Source organism: Paramisgurnus dabryanus, chromosome 14 (genome assembly GCF_030506205.2).
Source record: "Paramisgurnus dabryanus chromosome 14, PD_genome_1.1, whole genome shotgun sequence".
Taxonomy (NCBI): domain Eukaryota; kingdom Metazoa; phylum Chordata; class Actinopteri; order Cypriniformes; family Cobitidae; genus Paramisgurnus; species Paramisgurnus dabryanus.
The window spans coordinates 32,147,835-32,171,034 of NC_133350.1; the positions used below are offsets into that span (position 1 = coordinate 32,147,835).

The 23,200-nt window shown below is 38.8% G+C and overlaps 1 protein-coding gene across 1 annotated transcript in view; it reads left to right on the forward strand.

Annotated features, from left to right (window-relative positions):
- Positions 1-23,200, forward strand: part of lrp1aa (low density lipoprotein receptor-related protein 1Aa) — a 263,102-nt gene that overhangs the window by 136,508 nt on the left and 103,394 nt on the right. Inside the window, exons 18-27 of the mRNA XM_065265952.2 lie at positions 4,492-4,608; positions 6,103-6,183; positions 7,762-7,929; positions 10,222-10,404; positions 12,310-12,507; positions 13,641-13,886; positions 15,806-16,003; positions 19,786-19,990; positions 20,914-21,078; positions 21,676-21,920. Coding sequence (XP_065122024.1) covers positions 4,492-4,608; positions 6,103-6,183; positions 7,762-7,929; positions 10,222-10,404; positions 12,310-12,507; positions 13,641-13,886; positions 15,806-16,003; positions 19,786-19,990; positions 20,914-21,078; positions 21,676-21,920 — 1,806 coding nt within the window. The remainder of the gene's footprint in view (positions 1-4,491; positions 4,609-6,102; positions 6,184-7,761; positions 7,930-10,221; positions 10,405-12,309; positions 12,508-13,640; positions 13,887-15,805; positions 16,004-19,785; positions 19,991-20,913; positions 21,079-21,675; positions 21,921-23,200) is intronic.

Here is a 23,200-nt window from a genome sequence, read left to right on the forward strand (position 1 = left end):
TTGGGTGTGTGCCGGTTGAATTGAATTTCGTAGCCGAGGCGGATCGTGCGTAATACCCATCGAGACGGGCTGGTAAGCTGAAGCCAAGCTTCCAGAGACCGTGCGAGGGGAATTAACGGCACAACCGGAGAGCTCGCGGTGGGGCAGACGAGCGGAACAGGTGAGACTGCCGGTGCGCGCGCCGTAAGAGTGCACGCAACTACAGTGTGTGTGTGTGTTGTGACACTGACCTGAGACCGCTGAGGGTGCTGGTGGTCCAGTCTCCGCAGTGGAGAGCTCGGGCTCCTCAGGACACCCGCTGGCGATGGAGGAGAGGGAGGATGAGCAGATGAATGCCCGCTCACGGCTCTCTCGATCCTCTGAAGACCTGGAGAAGGAATAGGAATGCACTCTTTTTGTGGTTTTGTGGGTGCCGGCTGAGAAGCCGGCGGAACAGAAACAAAACGAAACCAAAGATTCTCCACCTGGCCCTCCTCCGGGGGAGGGAGCGGTGCGTTCACCGTCTCCCGAAGAGTGATCCCATCCAATTCCAGGTCGCCCGTCTCAGGGCCGCTTAGATCCCCGTTTGCCACCACGGGAAGCGGGTCGAGCGGGCGGGGCGGGCTGTCGACGGCTGTTCCCCCTCCGTTGTCTGGATGACTTCCTAGGGGGGGGGGCGGAGGCAGCCGCCGCAGGGCGCCCTCGGCGAGGAGCAGACTGGGCAGCCGGTGCTGGTGGACGAGAGGCAGGCCTCTTGCGCCGGGGCATGATCTTGGAGATCGCTTCAGTCTGCCTCTGAGCGGCGGTGAATTGCTGAGCTAAAGACTCCACCGACTCGCCGAATAGGCCAGTCTGTGACACTGGAGCGTCCAGGAACTTGTTCTTGTCCGCTTCCGTCATGTCAGCCAGACATAACCATAGGTGGCGTTCTTGGACCACGAGAGTAGACATCGCACGACCAATCGCCTGCGCCGTCACCTTCGTAGCGCGGAGAGCCAGATCAGTGGCAGCCCGGAGCTCCGAGAGGACGGGTGAGTCGTCTCCTCCCTCGTGCAGATCCCGTAAGGCCTTCGCTTGATGGACCTGCAGCAAAGCCATTGCATGCAGAGCCGAAGCCGCCTCTCCACAAGCCTGATGGGCAGCGCCCGTTAAACTGGACGACTGTCTACAAGCCCGAGAGGGAAGGGTTGGGCGGTCCTTCCAAGAGGCAGCGGTGGCCGGACACAGCTGCATCGCGACCCCTCGCTCCACAGGAGGGATCCCCGTGTAACCCTTAGCGGCTCCGTTGGTGAGGGAGGTGAGGGGGGAGGGCTGAATTGGCCGTAACCGGGTAGAGTACGGCGACTTCCAAGTCCGTGACAGCTCCTCGTGCACCTCGGGGAAGAAAGGTACTGGTGGAGAGGGCTGTGAAGCCCGGGCAGCTCCGAAGAACCAATCATCCAGGCGGGACGGCTCGGGCTGAGGGGGGTTAACCCACTCTAACCCTACGGTCTCCGCCGCTCGAGCGAGCACGGCCACCATCTCCGGGTCAAACTCCGGCGTCACGACCCGACCAGAGGGAGGAAGAACGTCGGAGTCAGCTTCGGAAAGAGGGGCCCCACCCTCGGGTGTTGCGGTCGAAGCGGGTCCAGAGGGAGGCACAATGGATTCTACAGCGCTCGTAGAACACGATGCTGTAGTCTCCATAGGCACTTCTACCGGCTGAGGACGGGAAGGCTGAGAGCCGGAGGACGAATCCCCCGACCGGCTCAGCACAGTTAGACGCAAATCGTCCTTAGAGAGCTTCACGGCCGCTCCGTGGCGGCGGTCAGCACTCACCGGACGCGGACGCCGTTCCCGTAGAAACGACAACCACCTGCGTAAATCCAAAAGGGACATCTCCTCGCAGTGAGAACATGCACCCCCAGCGAACGCAGCCTCCGCATGGTCGATGCCCAAGCATGACAGACAGCGCTCGTGACCGTCCTTTGGACCCATGTACTTGCCGCATCCAAGAACACACGGACGAAAAGCCATCCTGAAAAGGACGCTGATCTCCGGATATACGAGAGAGTGGCTGTCTTTAACAAGACACAGAGCTCTCTTGTATCACTCTTTTAGGGAAATTCACTCTAGATGCTCAGTTGATGATGCGCACAGGGATCAGCAACGCACTCACTAAAACTCAAAACAAAAAAGATGCAGAGTAGTGGAAAAACTGCGGCGTCCGCTGTGGTACTGCTAGTCCAACCAACTTCAGCAATCGTTTCCCACCAGAGCAGAAAGTAGCTTCTCAGTAGCAGATACTGCCGGCTTTCGAAGCGATAAAAAGCTAATTTCCATATTTGCACCTGCTGCTTATATACGCACCTGGCGGGTGGCGCCAGCATTATGCAAATATCTCAATGCCAAGTTCATTGGCGTTTTAGTAGTATTCAAAGCAGATTGGTCCCTCTAAGCGAGTTCCCAATTCGTCGGTCACGACGTGACGTCGTAGTGACCGACTGAAAGGGAACAGTAAATTGAAATGCATTATTGCTTTACCCAGTTTTTGTCATTTATGTGAGACAGCAGGTGCGACACACAGCTCACAGAGACCTTTCACGTATGTATCCTCATGAAAATAATTCATTATACTAGATAACAATTAAAAACTTAAAAAAAAAAAAAAAATGTAGTAATATGTGCACAGGAGATTTTGATTGACTGTTGTTTGTGGGGCGCGGTGTTGCTGGTGATGGGGTGCAGGGTGCTGGAGAAAGATTGAAGTAAAATAAAGCCAGAAATGTTTACCAAGTTGTCTAACTCTGTATCAAAGAATATTAGATAATTTTATAAACAATATAATAAGACATTTTAAATTACTGCTATTATTTTGCTATGAAATAAAAAATGCAGGTTGGCAAGACATTTCTTTTGATTTTGCGTTTTGTTCCGTGATCGCTTAAAAGTTAAATTACGCGGATTTAGATGCGCTGTTTGTATGCATAATATTCTGCTATTACAACAAAGGTATTTAAAATCATTGTCGTACAGTATGCACGACATAAACTGCTTGATAGCGTGTCTCATAATTTTTCATTACTATGAATGCTTTATATGTGTTTATTCTTATTTTTATTAAAACAGCACAACAATAAATTAGTAAAATTACTCGCTTATATTTAACAAAACGAATAGACGGAAAACATCGTACCCGCCTTATAACATAAATAAATCTTAAGATCCTTAGATTTTTTGAAACAAATTATTGGCTTGCATTTCTTAATGAATCTAAAACTACAACAATATAAACATGGACAAACTTACCTAAGTTAAGCAAAGAAATAAAAAGTTTATTATTACAATAAAGGTATTCAAAATCATTGCCGTACAGTATATGCGACATAAACTGCTTGATAGCGTGTCTCACACTAGCAGAATAACAATAATATAATAAATTTGGTGCGCATCGAGGTCGGTACATGTTCACACCTTAAACGAACCGTACCAGAGTTCGTTTGGAACCGGACCGAGACCACCTCTTCAGCTGGGTCTCGGTCCGGTTGTTTGGTCCGCACCAGAGTTCGATTGCTGTATTCACACCTGCCCAAAAGGTCTGCACCAAGAGGGGAAACGAACATGAGTTCGATTCAATCGAACCAAACAAGGCAGGTGTGAATACACCCTTAGCTCTACCAGGACGAATCAGAAGGCTTGTATTTTTTTATAGCCAGTAGGCCATTGTGCACATCATAGCAATCAACCTTGAATTAGGGTGCTTTCACACATGCACTGTTTAGGTCGGCCCAAATGATGTGTCGGTCCGAGTACGGTTCGTTTGGGTCAGTGTGAACACAACATCCGCACGCTGCTGCGCACTAAACGGCCCGCTCAGAGTTATATTGTGGGTAACCAACAAATATTGCCATCTTGGTCCGTTGTGTATATTTGCTGTCTCCTGCCAGTGTGAGCTGATGATTTCATAAATGCATAGCTGTCATCCACACACAAAAAATAGTGACACTTTCATTATTTTTAGCAAACGGCTCCGTGAGAAGGGCTTTAAAAGAGTATTTGCGCAATTTCGCTTTAAAGCAAAGAAAATTCGCAAAGACGTGCACGTTTATCTCCATACTGTATCTTGCTAGTTTCGTTCTTCTTGTCAGGCTGGTTGTTGTAGAAACATGGTGGGTGGTCATTGGGGGTAAGCGCTGTCAGAGACCAATGACAGCACTGACCGTTGTCACATGGTGTACGGTCTGGTGTTTCGAGTACAGTAAAAACAACATATGTGAACACGAACCGCACTAACTGAAAAATTATACAACGTATTTTGTATCATGTGTGAATGTACAATGTATCATGTGTGAAAACACACCCTTACATCTTTGCATTTGAACCTGTGTCAGGTGACATATAGCCGAACTCAGGGCAGATATGAACTAGATGCCAAAAAGCATTATTGTTGATTTCATAGGGGCTTTATGATTATCAGTGTTTAATTTGAACTTGTAGAGTTGGACTTGATTCAGATCAGATTCTCTGTTACAGCTCGCACGTGTCCTCCGCACCAGTTCTCGTGTGCCAGCGGCCGCTGTATTCCCAACTCATGGACATGTGATCTGGATGATGACTGTGGAGATCGATCCGATGAGCCTGCATCCTGCGGTAAATAACACTCCTTTATATAACGAACAACATATTAATATTCATTAAACTGGGTTTTCTCATTAAAAATTTAGTGATTCTAGTTGTGTCTGTTTGTTTAGTTTTAACATGAAAATGTTCTAATTGACATTTGAAACTTGGACTGACTCTATTCATCAATTAAAAGACTTGTGCCACATAAAAAATACATTCTTCTGTCCCATTACAGACATTATATAAATGAATAGCTACATTAACACATGAACGTCCACAATTACATGTCAATTATATCTGTTGACCTGCTCAGTCACAGTGATGTTGTCAGTAGGATGTCGGATGGATGCTGTTATTCCAGAAGATTTGTTTCTAGTACATGACAGATAAATTGTGGGAAAGTTGTCCTGTTACTGACTTTGTGTTGCACCTGACATTCTGTATATCAATCTTGAAAATCTCAACAGAAAATATGGGCACTAGTAGCAAGTGAGTTGCACATTGTTGCTCAATAGGACGTCTTGAGAGCTGAGTTTGAGTCCTGTTCCCCTCTCCTCAGCCTCTCTCAACATTATTATTTCTTGTCCTCACTTCACTATCTTGTTAAAGAAAGCTAAAGGACAAAACTTTAAAAAAGAGAAAGATATGTTATTTAATGGACAAAAATCGAGATTTTAATTGTTTTTGGCCATGAATATATGTATTATAGTATCTTTTATCTTCTTAAAAAAAATGTATACTGTAAAAATTCTTTATTGCACTTAAATATTTAAGTTAAATCAACTTGAAATTACAATTAATTTCAACGTTCTTGATTAGTGAGGAGTTGCTATAAATGATGTGGCGGTTTCCCGAGAGGGTTTATCCTATAGTCCCAGACTAAAATGCATAATTGAGCTGCTCTAATGTAAAAACATCTTGCCCTGACATATCTTAACATATATCAGTGCTATTGTTAAGTTTCAAAATGCACACCAGTAATGTCTTTTGTAAGGTATGTCTATAGAAATAACATGAATGTTCTAATATAACTAAGGCCTAGTCCTGGATTAATCTAAACCCCATAAAATAACTTAAGCTAATTCTACTTATTTTTGTCATTTAAAGCATCTCCTAACTAGTCATGAAAGTTGAAATGAAATGTAAATTCAAGTTGATTAAACTTAAAATAAAGTGCAACAAGGAATTACAATAACAAACCAGAGGTGCACAGCAATTAGTTTGACTCTACCTAAATGAATTTTTCAAGTCTGTTTTAATCTGTTTAGCGAAAGTTTATTTCACTACATTCCAAAAGTGTAATATCATACGTATATTATGAATACTACATATTATGAACATGTGTTGTTTTTTACCTTTAATACTTAATTACAATAAAAAAGTCATTTTTTTTTACTTTTGCTTAAGTTAAAATTGTTAAGTTTAAAACATGACCTTCTTACTATAGTATTTATTGATACTATGGGATGAGATGATGTGATTTATATTATGAATTGTTTATGATGTTTGTTTTGTTGACAGCATACCCAACCTGTTTCCCACTCACTCAGTTCACCTGTAATAACGGACGTTGCATTAACATCAACTGGCGCTGTGATAACGGTGAGAAACTCATCATGTTTAAGTTTTCTTTTGTGTTTCCTTTGTCTGTCGTTCACCAGAATGATCACATTTCCCTCATTTGTGTTTGTTATTCATGTCATATGTGTTTTTGTGTAACTTCATTTCCTCTCTCTGTGCCATTTGCCCCTCCCTCTCGTGTCACATGGACTGTGTGTTGCAGAAAAGGATTGTGCGGACGGCTCTGATGAGTTGAATTGTCCGAACCCGACCGGTTAGTGCATAGATCAACATGCACCATAGTGCTATAATATTAAAGTAAAGATAAAGGCCTGTTACAATAGACCGGTCTCAAATACTTGCAGCTATATCATACCTATTCGATAAGCTGTGTTTTTTATATCTTGAGAGCGAACATATGGCAGTTCCTCTTTGCTTTAACTTAAACCCAACTATGTTTCTAAAGTGAACTTCAATGATGGTAATACAGGTCACTTTAACTAACACCTTAGTAACAATGGTAACAGGAGATTAAGCATTAAATATCAACCAGTGTCCATCCTCAGTGGTGCATGTGTGATCTATGCAGTTTCTGTGATGTTTACTCATTTGATATTGATTATAAAATTGTTAACTGTGTGTATTGTGTGTGAGTTAACTGTTTTGTCACATTTACTTGAATATTGAAGAGTGCTACGGTACAAATCTCAAACTAAATTTAAGCCTCTTTGATTGCAAATAATCATAGTTTATATTTTAACAGATTATGCATGTAAAACCATCGGTTTCTGAACCGTTTGGTCTAACAATCAATTGTATTTATTTATTTTTCGATTTTATGTATTTATTGTAAATGCATAAAACCCAATATAGTAAAACATTCTTAAAATAAGATACATTTACTTGACAAGCAGAAAGTTGTTTTTCATAACCATATTTTTATTTAAAGGGGACATATCATGAAAATCTGACTTTTTCCATGTTTAAATGCTATAATTGGGTCCCCAGTGCTTTTATCCACCTGGAAAATGTGAAAATCAACCCAGTTACTTAGTTTTCGTAAACCATTCTCTGCAAGCATGTGAAAAAATAGCTCATTGAAATTTGGCTTCTCTTGTGATGTCAAATGCGGATCTTATTATAATTAATACCGCCCCTTAATCTGCACTATCCAACCACAGCATTGCAATTTAGTGCAAAGAGAGAAATAATTGACATTACAATTAAGTTTCAATTTTAACAAACCACCACCAAAGTGTCAATTTTAACATTTTATGATAAATTATCTATATGATATTTTGAGCTAAAACTTCACGTACGTGAATTACATACGTAATTTGGGGACACCAAAGATTTATTTTACATCTTCGAAAAAGTCTTGTGAAATGTTCCCTTAAATAAAATTATAAAAATTTGATTTATACTAAAAAAAAAATGATTTGACCTTCTAATGATAAAATATATTCTCTGACACAAAGCCTCAAAGTTTATCTTAACAAGTAAATTGTTCTTGTTTTAACCCTGTTTTGATATTTTTACTGGAAAACAAGTCAAACGTCATATTTTGTTTTTTTTGGGGTTTGTGTGATAGCATATATTTGACAATGAATGCTCTTTCAGACAATGACTGTGGTGATAACAGTGATGAAGCTGGCTGCAGTCATTCATGCTCCAGTGCGCAGTTTAAATGCAACAGCGGCCGCTGCATTCCTGACTACTGGACGTGTGACGGAGACAATGACTGCGGTGACTACAGCGATGAGACTCACGCCAACTGCACTAACCAGGGTAAGAGTTTGCGGCTTCATCGGTTATGTAGCCGGCCAGTCAGGATGACGGTCAGAAAAGCATTTACTGAAACATAAACCAAAACACATTAAATCATCACTTTTGTCATTTCAATGTGAGCAGTCAAGTCATGGTTGTTGGTAGTTTTAGTTTGTGAAAGGTTTTTCTCTCTTTGGCCTAGAACTGTGAAGAGAAGTTACCCAGATTTGGTTTGATATAAAGTGGATCTGTTATATTGCACATCTCTTTAAAGGTTCCAAAGAATGCATTGAAACAATCTCTTAAATTGTTCTCTGATATCTACATAGAAGGTATATGGCTTTATTAAGTGTGAAAATTATCTAGAGGCGGTATTACATCTCTATTTACAACCCTTCAAATTTTCCCTAGAATAAAATGGGCTGTTATTACCTTATTTGAAAGGGTCATGAATAATAATGTTGAGCTCTGCTCTGATTGGGTATTTTTCAGAGCAGCTCCTTCAGTAGCTCTGTGTGTATGTAAACAGAGTCAGTATCAGGCGAAGATATAGATTTTGACGAATAATCAATTGTTTGGAGATTGTTAATGGGCATTTCAAAATGTAAGTTTGTGTTTTTTTTCAGTATTGACCAGCAAACCGTAACTATAACGTCAAAACTAGAAATTTAAGCCTAAACGGTAGCATATAGCGTTAACTCAGCAGTCACAACTTTGTTTCTAGCATTGTAACAACATTGTGCTTAATTTAATGTGTAATTTAATGTTGGATCGTACATCTCAAGACTAACGTCACAGTTGGTGTTATGTTAAGGCCGGGTATACTTTTTTTCCGCGTCCGGCTCGCGCGCACGCGTCGCCGCAGCTTTCCAAGTATAGTCCCCACGGCTACACGCGGATAGCCGCGTTCGACACTATACGCAATACAAATGATTTCTTATTCCAATTATTAGTCTAACAGGCTGTCAGGGCAGCACTGATTTGGCGACATTTACAGTACATTAAAACATTAGGATAGGTGAAGAAAAGTAACTGATCCACCATTGCAAACACAGTTTAGAACAAACAACAAGACAACAAAGAACAGGAATCAAACAAACATGCTCCACAGCTTTCTGTTCTTGGAAGAAGTAAAAGTTAAAGAAGAAAAACGAAAGTGTGTGTGCAAATGCTGTCTATTTCCTTTGTGTAATTGTTTATAGTGGAGCATCCTGTCTAAATATTTTCATGCGCATGCGCTGTCGTACGCGGACCGTACGCGCACTGTCCGCGCGGTCTCAAATTTTGGGCTGCACACGGACGGTCTGCGCGGCCTGCCGCAGACCCTCCTGATGACGAAAATGACGTCATGCGGAAGGCGTGCATACGCAGACGTCCCTAGTATACTTTTGGCTTTAAGATTGGTCTGTTTTCCAGTCATCTTTTGCATGCACAAGGGTTACATAAGAATGAGGCACACGATATGTCATCCCCATGTCTATTCCAGAGTAAATACAGTTTTACATTCTACAGCACCTTTACAGTTTAGTTATGTTTTAGCAATTACAAATCATACATTCATTAATGAGGAAACCTCAGTTCATTTTATCCCTAATATAATCTCCTCTCATGGGAATGAACGCCTTTGCCGGCAGCACTGTTAGCTCATGAGTAAGATATGAAGCACATTACAGGGTGATAATGAACTTAAAGAGGGATTCATTCAAATAAATCCCACCTCACACAACCACCACATCAACAGCTTTATTTATTTCACCCTTGAAGAACTCACAGCAACTTAAATATTAAATAAATCACATTTTTATCGCTTTTATGCTGTACCTTTATCCAAAGTGCTAAGCACTGTTTCACTACAACTCAAACATCTCACTCACAACATACAGTACGGTACATGTTTTACAGCTTCAGTCTACAAACTTAATTGTTCAACATTAATGATTTACAGAGGAGATCTTTAGGTTTCCTTGAAGATAGAGAGGGATTGCTTGAGATGTAGTTACAGTAAAAGTGAAAACCTGTTTGCATTGGTAAGGCTTGACTTTTCTTTGGGTTTTAAGACGATCAGAAATGCAGCTGAGGATTAATTGTGCATTTAGTAGGAAAATCATTACAAGCATCCCGTCCATAAACCTGGAGGTTATAGTTGTGCTCTTTGCTCTGATAGTAGTACAGCACAAATCTGTTTTTCCAGGCCATTGTTGCAGTGTTGTCCATGAAGTTGTTTATCAGATTTACATTTCTGTGAGTGTGATGTTTTGTATGTTGTGAAGAAGAGAGGCTCTTATAATAACAAAACTCTCATTACGTCCACAGCGACTCGTCCTCCCGGCGGCTGTCATACAGATGAGTTTCAGTGTCGTATGGATGGATTATGTATTCCTCTCCGCTGGCGTTGTGATGGAGACACAGACTGCATGGATCTGAGCGATGAGAAGAATTGTGAGGGTGTAACACACATGTGCGATCCAGCGGTGAAGTTTGGCTGCAGGGACTCAGGTAATGAAGCAGAAAATATAAATGATATGGTCCCAATTTAACGGTCTGATGTGCTCAGACCAGTCAGAAAACCCATTTTATCCTTATCTTGAGATACAATCATCCATGAACAAACTAAACTATGGTATGGCATTCTGATCACGAGTATTCTGAGTGTTCTGTATTTCTGAATACAGTTTGTGTATATGCCATACACCATAACAAAGCATTTCAGAATGAAATCCTTCATTTTTGTCTCTATATAGCCCCTATATAAGAACATACATAGTATTATCTTATGTTGAAAAATAAAGCACAATTTGGACGGGATTAGTTTTCCAAACAACGTTTGAGTTTCAACGTGTCCCCCACGACGTCTGTGATTTTATGTACCAATTTGGACAGGACTAAAATTCTTAGGCTATTCCAGAGATGTGAGTGTCTCTTTTGTGTGATTGGGCGTTGCAGAAGATCACTTTCTCTGGATACGCATGTTTGCAATGTTTGATATTTTGCTTTAAATGTAAAATTATGACAGAACATATAATTTATGAATTTAATTTTAACAAATCAAAATAACTTATACAAATCCCACTAAAGTAGCCTATGCATTTTATATTACTGGCTGCTAAATAATAAGTACAAAGAAATCATGATTAATAACAATTTATTATCTTTATTAATTAACATTACCATTCCAGAGTTTAACAAAATAAGGTTGAGTTTACCTTATACTGATATTACAGTGGCCAGTCATAACAGTGTTTGATATTTACCTAGTTTTGACTTAAATATTTTTTCCGCCGAATGGAACAAAACATCCATATCTGAATGAATGGGACTCGGGAAGTAAAATATGTGCGCTTTAGTAAGACCTTACGACAGATCACATTAGACAAAACTCGAAAAGAAACGCGTTTTCAAAAGATGTTGCGGGCAAACACAGACATTTACATTCGGACGGGATTAAATTTTTCAGAGGACCTCTGAGTTCTGAGCAAAAATTAAATAAAGTTTAGTTTCGCGTGCGCATGTGAAACTATTGCGTGCTCACGTGAAATTTTTGCGTGCACACGTGAAACTATCGCTTCCGCAAATGAAACTATCGCGTTTAGTTTCACTTGAGCAGTGTTGGGGGTAACACATTACAAGTAATAATATTACTTTTCTGGAGTAACGAGTAAAGTAACGCATTACTTTATAAATGTACACATTAATATTTGAGTTACTTTTTTTTTAAGTAATGCAAGTTACTTTTCAGTTTAATACATTCAATTTAAAAATAAAATAATGTACTGAATTAAACTGAACATATTAACGTAGAATTACGCACTCTGTGCGACTGAGCAGAAACAGTTTGAGTCAGAAACGGTGATGGCAGGCCAGATCTTGACATTTTTGCGATCATAAAAACACCTGCAAGGCCTGAAAGAGATCAAGCCTCAGCCAAGTAAGAAAAAGTAACGCAAAAGTAACGTAAGCATTACTTTCCATAAGAAAGTAACTAAGTAACGTTAGTTAATTAGTTACTTTTTTGGGGAGTAACTTAATATTGTAATGCATTACTTTTAAAAGTAACTTTCCCCAACCCTGCACGTGTTGCTTGGGTTTGGGGATAAAGTTGGGGTTTGGGTTAGGATGTCTATAATGTAACAGAAAGTTGTTGTAACCCCAACCCCAAGCGACAAAGGTAAAAAAAAAGAGAAAACAATACATAAAATAACATAAAAAATAAAAAAGCGGAAAATTGTGTCCATGAACACAAATAAATTAATCAAGTATTTCTTGACCATATCACAACTTGCCTTGAGATTGGGTTGTGTATTTCATCAACATGAGTAGCTTGTGGCTACTTTAATAGTTTAAAAGAAGCATTGTATTGTGTATTGTATAGTAGGATTAATGTAGTGTTTGTTTGTGATGCAGCGCGATGTATCAGTAAAGCGTGGGTGTGTGATGGAGACAGTGATTGTGAAGATAACTCTGATGAAGATAACTGCGAGGCACTGGTGTGTAAACTCTCCCATCATGTCTGTGCTAATGACACCAACATCTGTCTGCCTGCCGACAAGCTCTGTGATGGTAAAGACGATTGTCCCGACGGCTCCGATGAGAAACTCTGTGGTAAGACTCATAGATATTCACTGAGCACATTGAGACTCAAGCTGCATCTGACAGCAGCAGAATACTGATGGCAACAGACACTGAAACAAGCTGACACCATTAATCCACAACCCTCATGCTGTTTTCACAAATCTGCACAGTCAACTACATAATACCCCCCCCCCCTTCCAAAAAAAACTGCAATATTTGAGGATTCATAGAAATTTGACTGATTTATAGATTTATAAATCAGAATTAGTTATCAGGTGCAACCAAAGTCCCTTTATCTGCTTGAATGGGGAAAGACTGATATCTCTAAAGTCATGTGATAAAAAATTAAACAACTGATATATCTGATATATAGATAAAAGAGCTCCTCCCCCAGAAAATCATCAGATTGGTTATTTTAAAGGCAGGGTGCACGATCTCTGAAAGACAATGTTGACATTTGAAATCACCTAAACAAACACGCCCTTACCCCAATAGAATCTGGACCTTCTTTTGATAGACCCACCCCACACATACACAACCCAGGCAACGATGTTAGTTAGTAGACACGCCCCTTAATGCTGATTGACTACAAGTGTGTTTTCTTACCAACTCCCTTTTTAAAGAGTTTCACAATAATCGTGCACCCCACCTTTAACTGGAAGGCAGGACTTCTGTTACAAGAGCAGCCATATTGAGGGTTGTGTTGTCCCTTATTTCCAGTAATATGAGTACTCAATCTTGTTATGTGTAATATCTTTGGTGAATCTTAAATTAAAATCACATATTTGCATTTAAGCAGTGCTTTATATAGAGTTGATATACACTTTTCAATTGCAAAAACAACATTTACGCATTTGGCAGATGCTTTTATCCAAAAACAAATTTTATCTAAAAAAACATTAAAGACAACAACATGTTAAATGCATACTTATTTATTTTAGGATGTGTGTTTTTGTGCTGCTGCTTTAATGCTGTACTACCTGATACATGAACTCTTATTTAAAAATATAACAATGCATGAAGAAACACTTGACTGTGCTGTTCTTGACTGTATTATTAGTGTCTGACTCAGCTTAAGTGTAATTGACCACTCTTTGATATCTGTGCTTATAGTAAAATGTTGAAAGGAAATCTAAACTAATCTTTTTGTTTTTTGCATGCAGACCTGTGCTCTTTGGACAATGGTGGCTGCAGTCATAACTGTACGGTGGCACCGGGTGAGGGCATTCTGTGCTCGTGCCCGCTTGGCATGGAACTGGGCTCTGATAACAAGACTTGTCAGATCCAGGGCTTCTGTGCCAAACACCTGAAGTGCAGCCAGCGATGTGAACAGGACAAGTTCAATGTCAAGTGCTCCTGTTATGATGGATGGGCTCTTGAACCTGACATGGAGAGCTGCAGGAGCACAGGTGAGAAATATAAGAGAAAACAGCTTTAGGACCCAACAGGAAGGTTTCTGAGGTAAATATTAGACCGAAGCATTGGACACAATGGGAAACACAAAGTAAAATGTTTGGAGAGGGATTTTCCTAGATTTTTGTTTTGTTAATATTCTAAGTTAAAAAAAGCAATTTGTATTACAGAGAAATACTGTGGTGATACCATGTTGTGGTGATGGTAAAGATGGTAATACCGTTGTTCTTTTGAAATGTATCATGACAATGAATTGTTCCTGTGGTATTTACTTGGTGTTTCACAGAATGAACAGAACACATTTTTTTTTTTAGGAAAGTCTCCCAACTTAGAAGTAATTTTCAATGTCTCCAGACAGTAATTTCAGTCATACAAGACCAAGTCCACACTTTGTGAATGGGGAAAGATTGATATCTTCAAAATTGCTTGCCAAGTTTACAATACAGCAAAATACTGTATTTTTAACAAACAACCTGGCATCAACTGTATCGTACATCATGGTTTTCAAGCTCAACTTAGCCTAAAACATTTTAATAAAATTGCTTCAGTTACTGTGCTTGTGCACAGATTGGCAACACACTTCACAATTACTTTTCCAAACAACACTGTTATTTTTTTCATACATCTGCTCTAAGCACTGACTTTAAAATATAAAAAATAAACATTCCACAAACAGATGGAATAAAACTGGCATTGAAACAGTATAAAAACTTTAAAGAGAAGTGTAGAGAAGAACCCCAATGATGACAACTATGTGGAGGAAAACCTTTTGTCAGGGTTTCAGAAAGGGGAGGACTCAGTATGCAGGAAAACTTAAAGTTTATTGATAAGAGCCACAAAAACGGTAGTGATGACCAGAAAGCTGTGAAACGGAGTTCCACAAACTTAACAGCATTTAAAAATGACTCCCCATAAATGAAGTTTGTTTCACAAAAAAAAAACGTTTGTTTACGTTGTTACTGCTGAAAACTATACATTATCCTCTTAATTAATGCATCATCAACCTTGTCACATGACACTTCACAATCATAGAGGCACTGTATGACAGATAAATCTGTTATTTTAACTCATTCCACATTTATGTGATTTTCAGCAAAGTTTCAAAATATTTTTCTATAAATATATAAACATACAAATATATGAAATGAAAGAACATACTCTCTGCTTTTAAACAAACAAACAAACAACACGGGAAAAAACATTTCATCCTATCTTCATTTGATCTATTTTTATAACCTCTTAAATATGAGTAGGTTTCTTTAAAAATACCAAATTTTGAGCAAAAAATATGAAATAATTGCAGTTTTTTAAAGGAATTTTAGTTAGAGATCAGATTTAGAAGATGATCAAAACATACACAGAGTTTAAAATGTTGTTAAATTAGTTTTTGCTTTATTTTTTTATGAATTTTGTAAGAGCCTAGTAGATAATAGCGGAATTACATATTACCATAAAAACTCGCCAAAAGCGTCATTGGCTGGAAATTTTTTTTTCTTAATTGACAAGATAACTCGTCAATGGCGGGGAAAGACTTAACCGAATGTTCTCGCCATGTATTATACATTTATCAAATACTTTCACTTCAAATCTGCTTAATTCTGGCCTCAGGCCATTCAGAAATATCACTTTGTTGTACATTAAGAGTCTGATAAAAAAAAAATGCTAATTTGCAAGAAAAAGTGTTAGAAGGTTTTGCATCTGAGCTCTTCATTTACTGTCACAGGAAGTGCAATCATTTAGCCAATGAAATGATTATATACTGCTGGACAAATTTCACATTTCTATAAAACATTAAAATGATTTAGCTGACCAGAGAGAGGCATTCATCTTACTGCAGATATTTTAACAAACATGTCAGACAGTGTTAGACTTTAGTTTCTCAAAGACTTCTGGTGTGACTTTACTGTTTTTCCAGATCCGTTCAAACCATTCATCATCTTCTCAAACCGGCATGAGATCCGACGGATTGATCTCCATAAAGGAGAGTTTAGTGTGTTAGTGCCAGGCCTGAGAAACACCATTGCTCTTGACTTTCATCTGAACGAGAGCTCACTCTACTGGACTGATGTTGTCGAGGACAAGATTTACCGTGGGAAGCTGTCGGAGAACGGCGGTAAGCAAATCACGTAACCTTTAATAATGAAACGTTAAAATGTTACAGTAAAAGCAGGATCTGATGGACTGCTTGCTTTTAAGTTGTTTCTTTCTAAACGTTCCAGCTGGTCAGTTTCCAAATCTGCTCCACACTGGCAAACAAAAAAGTGATCAGTCCAGATTCACAGACATTTTTTGAAAGGAAAACAATAAGTCAAAATGAAAGACGCCATTTTCGACAGAACCATCAATCAAAGTCTCTATGTAGTTTTATTTCTGCGTAGTCTCACAAAAGCTCTTTTGATTATAGACATAAAGTCTGCTCCTCATTTCAGCTTATCCTATTGAAGAAGTGTCCACTAGACGGGAAGAGACCCACAAACTAAACCATTTTGACTACAACAAATATATTTCTCTATTTATGGCATTTCTGGAGTAGCTGTATATCTTACTAAATACATTTATCATATCAAGGTTAGAGATGTATGTTCATGTGGTGTCATATGAGTGGACTGCTGTTGTTATGATATAATTGTCCAGTGACTTCAGAGTTATTACTCACATGATATTTACTAGGGGTGGGAAATAAATCGATTCACTCATCACAATTTATTAAACGATAATTTTGTAATTGACTTCTTTTTTCAGAATTGATACCATTCATAAAACATTAATGCATCGGGTGATGGGGAACTGCTTTATCTGTGCACATCTCTGTAGTTGGCACGTTTTTTTCCGCATCTGCACTTAATCATGACAATCTGACAAAACATCATAGTATAGAGATACTGCATGCTTGAGTTTCTCAAGAAAAATTGGTGAAATAATATAAATATGCCAACTTGAGTGTTTATGTACGTTCGTTGGGGCAGTCCGCTTTATCAGCGTTTTTACTGACTAAAAGCGTTTGCTCTTTGCTTCTGTTTACACACATAGCTTAATGTTTTCAACTTAAAAACACATTATAGGAAATAAAATGATGCTTTTCTCATTAAACCAAACTCATTTTCTCATTTGAACAAACACATAATAGAAAACTCATTTTTAAACAGATGCGATACATTGCTTTTGTACACTCACCTAAAGGATTATTAGGAACACCTGTTCAATTTCTCATTAATGCAGTTATCTAATCAACCAATCACATGAAAGTTTCTTCAATGCATTTAGGGGTGTGGTCCTGGTCAAGACAATCTCTTGAACTCTAAACTGAATGTCAGAATGGGAAAGAAAGGTAATTTAAGCGATTTTGAGCATGGCATGGTTGTTGGTGCCAGACAGGTCGGTCTGAGTATTTCACAATCTGCTCAGTTACTGGGATTTTCACGCACAACCATTTCTAGGGTTTACAAAGAATGGTGTGAAAAAGGAAAAACATCCAGTATGCGGCAGTCCTGTGGGCGAAAATGCCTTGTTGATGCTAGAGGTCAGAGGAGAATGGGCCGACTGATTCAAGATGATAGAAGAGCAACTTTGACTGAAATAACCACTCGTTACAACCGAGGTATGCAGCAAAGCATTTGTGAAGCCACAACACGCACAACCTTGAGGCGGATGGACTACAACAGCAGAAGACCCCACCGGGTACCACTCATCCCCTCTACAAATAGGAAAAAGAGGCTACAATTTGCACAAGCTCACCAAAATTGGACAGTTGATGACTGATGAGAATGAGAACATGGATCCATCATGCCTTGTTATCACTGTGCAGGCTGGTGGTGGTGGTGTAATGGTGTGGGGATGTTTTCTTAGCACACTTTAGGCCCCTTAGTGCCAATTGGGCATCGTTTAAATGCCACGGCCTACCTGAGCATTGTTTCTGACCATGTCCATCCCTTTATGACCACCATGTACCCATCCTCTGATGGCTACTTCCAGCAGGATAATGCACCATGTCACAAAGCTTGAATCATTTCAAATTGGTTTCTTGAACATGACAATGAGTTCACTGTACTAAAATGGCCCCCACAGTCACCAGATCTCAACCCAATAGAGCATCTTTGGGATGTGGTGGAACGGGATCTTCGTGCCCTGGATGTGCATCCCACAAATCTCCATCAACTGCAAGATGTTATCGTATCAATATGGGCAAACATTTCTAAAGAATGCTTTCAGCACCTTGTTGAATCACTGCCATGTAGAATTAAGGAAGCGAAAGGGGTTCAAACACAGTATTAGTATGGTGTTCCTAATAATCCTTTTAGGTGAGTGTATTTGCTGTTACATACAGTACATCATATAATTTTTTGTGTATGATTCCACTTTTGCCAGGTAAAAACCAAATAAATAAATCACGTTGAATTATAATATTGAATCGCAATACATAGAATCCAAATAAGTATCCAATTGCCACACAGGTACCGTGATAGTATTGAATTTGAAGATGAGTGTATCGTCCCTGCTCTTATATTTACTGCTTAAGTGAATGCTTTGACAGACCTGTAAAGGGTTGAACAACATTTCATATAGTTTTATGTAATATTTAAAGGCTGGTAGATTTTTTTATAAAGCATTACCTTTTTCACTTATCTGTCTCATTTGCAATTAAACACCACATACATTAGCAGAAAATATCTGTAGATCTAAACTTCTGTCTAAAAGTAATAAATACTGTCGTTTCACAGACATAACAGATTATACACGATCTGGCCTGCATACTGGGGATTTGCCCTGCATGTGCCAATTGCATTCAGCATTAATTTCACCAATGTGGTTGTGTTGTTACCTGATTTGCATAAATCCATTAGCAAATGGGATGCTAAAACAATTTAGTTGACATGAGCAAAAACACAAAACTATTAACATCCGCAAATCCCCCCTGAATAACATTTGATGCCACAAAGCTTGTAATGTTGGTAAATCCCCATTATGGCAGCCTGGTCACAATGTTCAGCCTAACTCTCATAAACGATATAGTGCTCGGGTCAGTCAGGCAGATTGGAACTGCCAATTTTCTTTAATCTCATATTGTTTTAGTATGCAGTATTTGGAACTGAAGATGATATTTCATGATAAATATCCTGCAATGTTCCATATGGTCAATGTGAATTGGGATTGGAGCTGTCAGGCTGCAAAGTGTCATGATAATGGCCTAAGATTACAAGTCTTCTGAAGTCATACACAAGTCATTTTTTAATGACTTGACATATATCATGGATCTCCTTAGGGTTTTTCACACTTGAAATAGTTAAACCCCGGGTTATTATAAACCACATGTTAATGGAATCCGTAATTAAGCGATAACCCTGGGTATTTATAAGCTGACTTTTCACCCTGTGCATTCCTAAACCCTAGGTTAACGTTTTCATTTGCATATTTGCAGTGTCAAAAGTCATGATTGGAGAAAAAGTAATGCCAAACTGACTGAACTAAATTTGAGCGCTATCGCTTTTAAATAACCGCTTGTCTCGCGGTTCTCCATCAGTGAGGGAATCTAAATCTCTCTTGTCTGTTTTAAGCCTCCTAGGATGTCATTCTTACACCAATTCAGGCGTTTAAAGTACTGTACACAGCTTGTGATATGACGTACGTGCTCTTCAGTTTTGGATTGGCTGTGCATTGCTAATCATCGAGTCATAACATTATAACCCTGCTGAATTTCACACAGCATGCGTTTGGTGTGAAATGCATTACAAGTGTGAAACGCTCTTTAACTTAGGGTTAAAAGTGGGGTTTAGAAAGAAAATAACCCGGGGTTAAGCGCAATGTGAAAAGCCCTCTTGATACTTATTGTCTTTATCTAATAGCGAGATAAAAATTCTACATTCAGTTGTCTATCCTCATTTTTATTTCACAAAGCAGCACTGACCAGTTTCGATGTGGTGATCCAGTATGGTTTGGCGACTCCAGAGGGTTTGGCAGTTGACTGGATCGCTGGAAACATCTACTGGGTGGAGAGTAACCTGGATCAGATTGAGGTGGCCAAACTGGATGGTACAATGCGCACCACTCTACTGGCAGGTGATGTGGAGCACCCTCGAGCCATCGCCCTCGACCCCAGAGAGGGGTAAGCAAACATAACCATTACCACACTACAGCTAAAATGTACTTTACTGTGTCAAGCAATATGGTAAACACAAAACACATGTCACTTTTCTATTACAAAGTGCATTAAAAAGTACAACAAGTGGGTGGGATTATAGACCTATTGTTACAGTTGCGCCACCTCTACTGTCGTGACATCATCTTAAACGTGACACAAACAAACACACAACACATGAACAATAGCATATGATTATCTTGATGCTTGGCATGTTTACTGCTAAAAATACAAGAGAGTTTGGGAACTCGTACAACAAAGCACAGATGACGACATCACTTGGTTTGCTCGACGGCGCACAAGGGGTTAAAATGGCGTTTTTGGAGCCTGAAAATGCTAACTGTTTTTTTTTTAAAAAGGATCATCTCTGTGTAAACTAAAATAAAACTTGAATTCATGAAGTGCAGAGTTTTTGAAGGTGCAGTTTTTTATATTCAGTGACAGAACGTCATCTTTATTCTAACCCAACATCAGAATCACTCCTGTGATTGATGGACAGACACAATAGTCTTTTTCAAAACATATCTTCTTTATTACATTTGATGATGATGAATGATAAGATGTGTCTTAGTAGAAACGAAAATATTTAATTTCATGCATTTGGCACATGCTTTTTCAGTATCAGTGCATTATTTTTTTCAGTTAATGCGTTCCCATGACCTTGGTGCTTTAAGTGCCTTTATGCTCTACAGGTTTAACTAAAGGACCAATGCACATTTCCTAATGCAGCATAGTAGATACAATAACACATTAGACAACTAAGACTGAACTGATGAGTCTACTAAAAATGTGTTATTTGGTATAGATTTTCCTCTTTTGGTTGATGGGAACAAAGGCACAGAAATGTCACTGCATTTCAGCCTATTATCTGTGTTATTATGGTTGTGTAGAATCTTGTTTTGGACTGACTGGGACGCCAGCATGCCGAGGATAGAGGCAGCGTCCATGAGTGGTCACGGCAGGCGCACCATCCATAAGGAAACAGGCAGTGGAGGATGGCCCAATGGATTGACCGTAGACTATCTTGAGCGTCGCATCCTCTGGATAGATGCCAGGTACAATCTAAAATAATCTGTTTTAGGGTAACTAACTGATGCAGTAGGAGGTTTCTAAAAATACATCTAATAATCATTGGACAACTATCCATTATAAATAGTATTCAAAATAAGAATTAGTATTTCCCAAATTCCTATAGTTTGTTTGAAATGAGTATCCTTGAAGTACATGGATGGTCTACTATTTCTGCTAAAATTTCAAATTGCACATTAATTAACATTACATAAGGAATAATTTATGACGGACCATTGAATTATTTGAATATTTTTTGCTATGCACTATAATGTCTATGCTTTCCCGTAGCATAAGCATTTGGTCATAGAACAAGGTGGTGAATTAAGATGCAGCAATTGTCATAAGAACATCTAGTTATTAAAACAATTCAGGTCTTAAAAACAGCACAACACAGTAAGCATTCAAAATGATTGATCCTGATTAAAACATCCAACTTATAAGACTAGCTTGATAAGTTGTTGTATGTTTGTTTTTACCTGTGACCTGTGAGGATAGCAGAAAGTCGTTGGGTTTATTGTCTTTATATTACCTTTCATGTCACATTGAAATCTGACTGCACAATGACTTATCTTGTGCCTCAGATCTGATGCCATCTATTCAGCCAAATATGATGGATCTGGCCTGATCGAGGTGCTCCGAGGACACGAGTATCTCTCTCATCCATTCGCCGTCACCATGTACGGAGGAGAAGTTTACTGGACCGACTGGCGCACAAACACACTGGCCAAAGCAAACAAGTGGACGGGAAACAATGTGACTGTAGTCCAGAGAACAAACACACAACCCTTTGATCTACAGGTGTACCACCCATCTAGACAACCACAAGGTAATCTTCAACATTAAGTTATTCATTTAACTTAAATTCATATATTCAGAAAGTAGCAAAGTACAGCGGCAGAGATTAAACCGTGCTATTGAACGGAGAAATAATGTAACATATATAGAAAGGTCTTAGTGAAGATAATGTCAGCGAAGGGCTTGAAGAAAACTCCTAGGAGAAAAACTCTTTCGTAAAAGTCCTTGGGAGAAAAGAAAACCCTTGAGAGAGAGCCAAACTTGGCTGATCCTATAGAAGATATAGTATATATTAAAAGCTATATTATATAATTTTATGAGATTCCCTGTCTGGGAAAACACCCCTTAATATATATTAAGTACTATATATTAAAAAATACTATTTATCAAGTACTATATGTTAAAAATACTTTATATTAAATACTATATATACTATACAAAAAAATTTAGTAAGAATTAATTAATTTATAAATTAAAGGGAAGTGGTCGGTCAAGCGGTTAATGCATACACGAACATGAACTAACAATGAACAATAAAACATTTATAAAACTTAGTTCATGTTAATTTTAGCATTTACTAATATATTATTAAATTGAAAAGTTATAACTCTTAACCTTAGTTAATGCATTGTGAACTATTGTAATAACAAATACAATCTTATTGTAAAGGGTTACTATTAATTCAAATTAGAAAATTCCTTCAACAAATGGCACAAAAGGGTTTTTGTTAACAGTTTTGACAATCAAACTATAAACAAACCATGTTTGGGAAGTATTTGGGAAACTAAAAGAAAACCTTATTGAAATCATAGCCAGTACGGTAACCAATGTTGGTTAATTTTTATACTTTAAACAAAATTAATATTTAATATGTAATAATTAGTTGATATATAATTTGTCCTAGTTTAAATCTATTATGGCATATTCTGTGTGCCAAAATTCAGTAAAACACACAGAGTTAATCCTTTCATAACCTTTACAAGGCAGCGGTTTATAATTGTTAATAACAGGTAAGTAAACTTTAATTTTGTTGTGACAGGCGAATCAAATTGAGGGCGGGATCAGCATGTTTGATTGACATTTGTGTTGATGCTCATTGGCACTTAATAAAGCAGCATGTGAATAAACTTGTCATGATAGTTTAGTGCATTGACTTCACCTCATAAACGCCGACATGTGTTTAGTTACGTCTGACAGGAGCCGGCAGAGAAAATAAATTACTTTAGACTCAAGTTTCTCCATATCTCTTCAACCTTTAACTTTTGACATTTTCTTCTATCATAATTCCCTTGCTCATGCTGAGTCTTATTT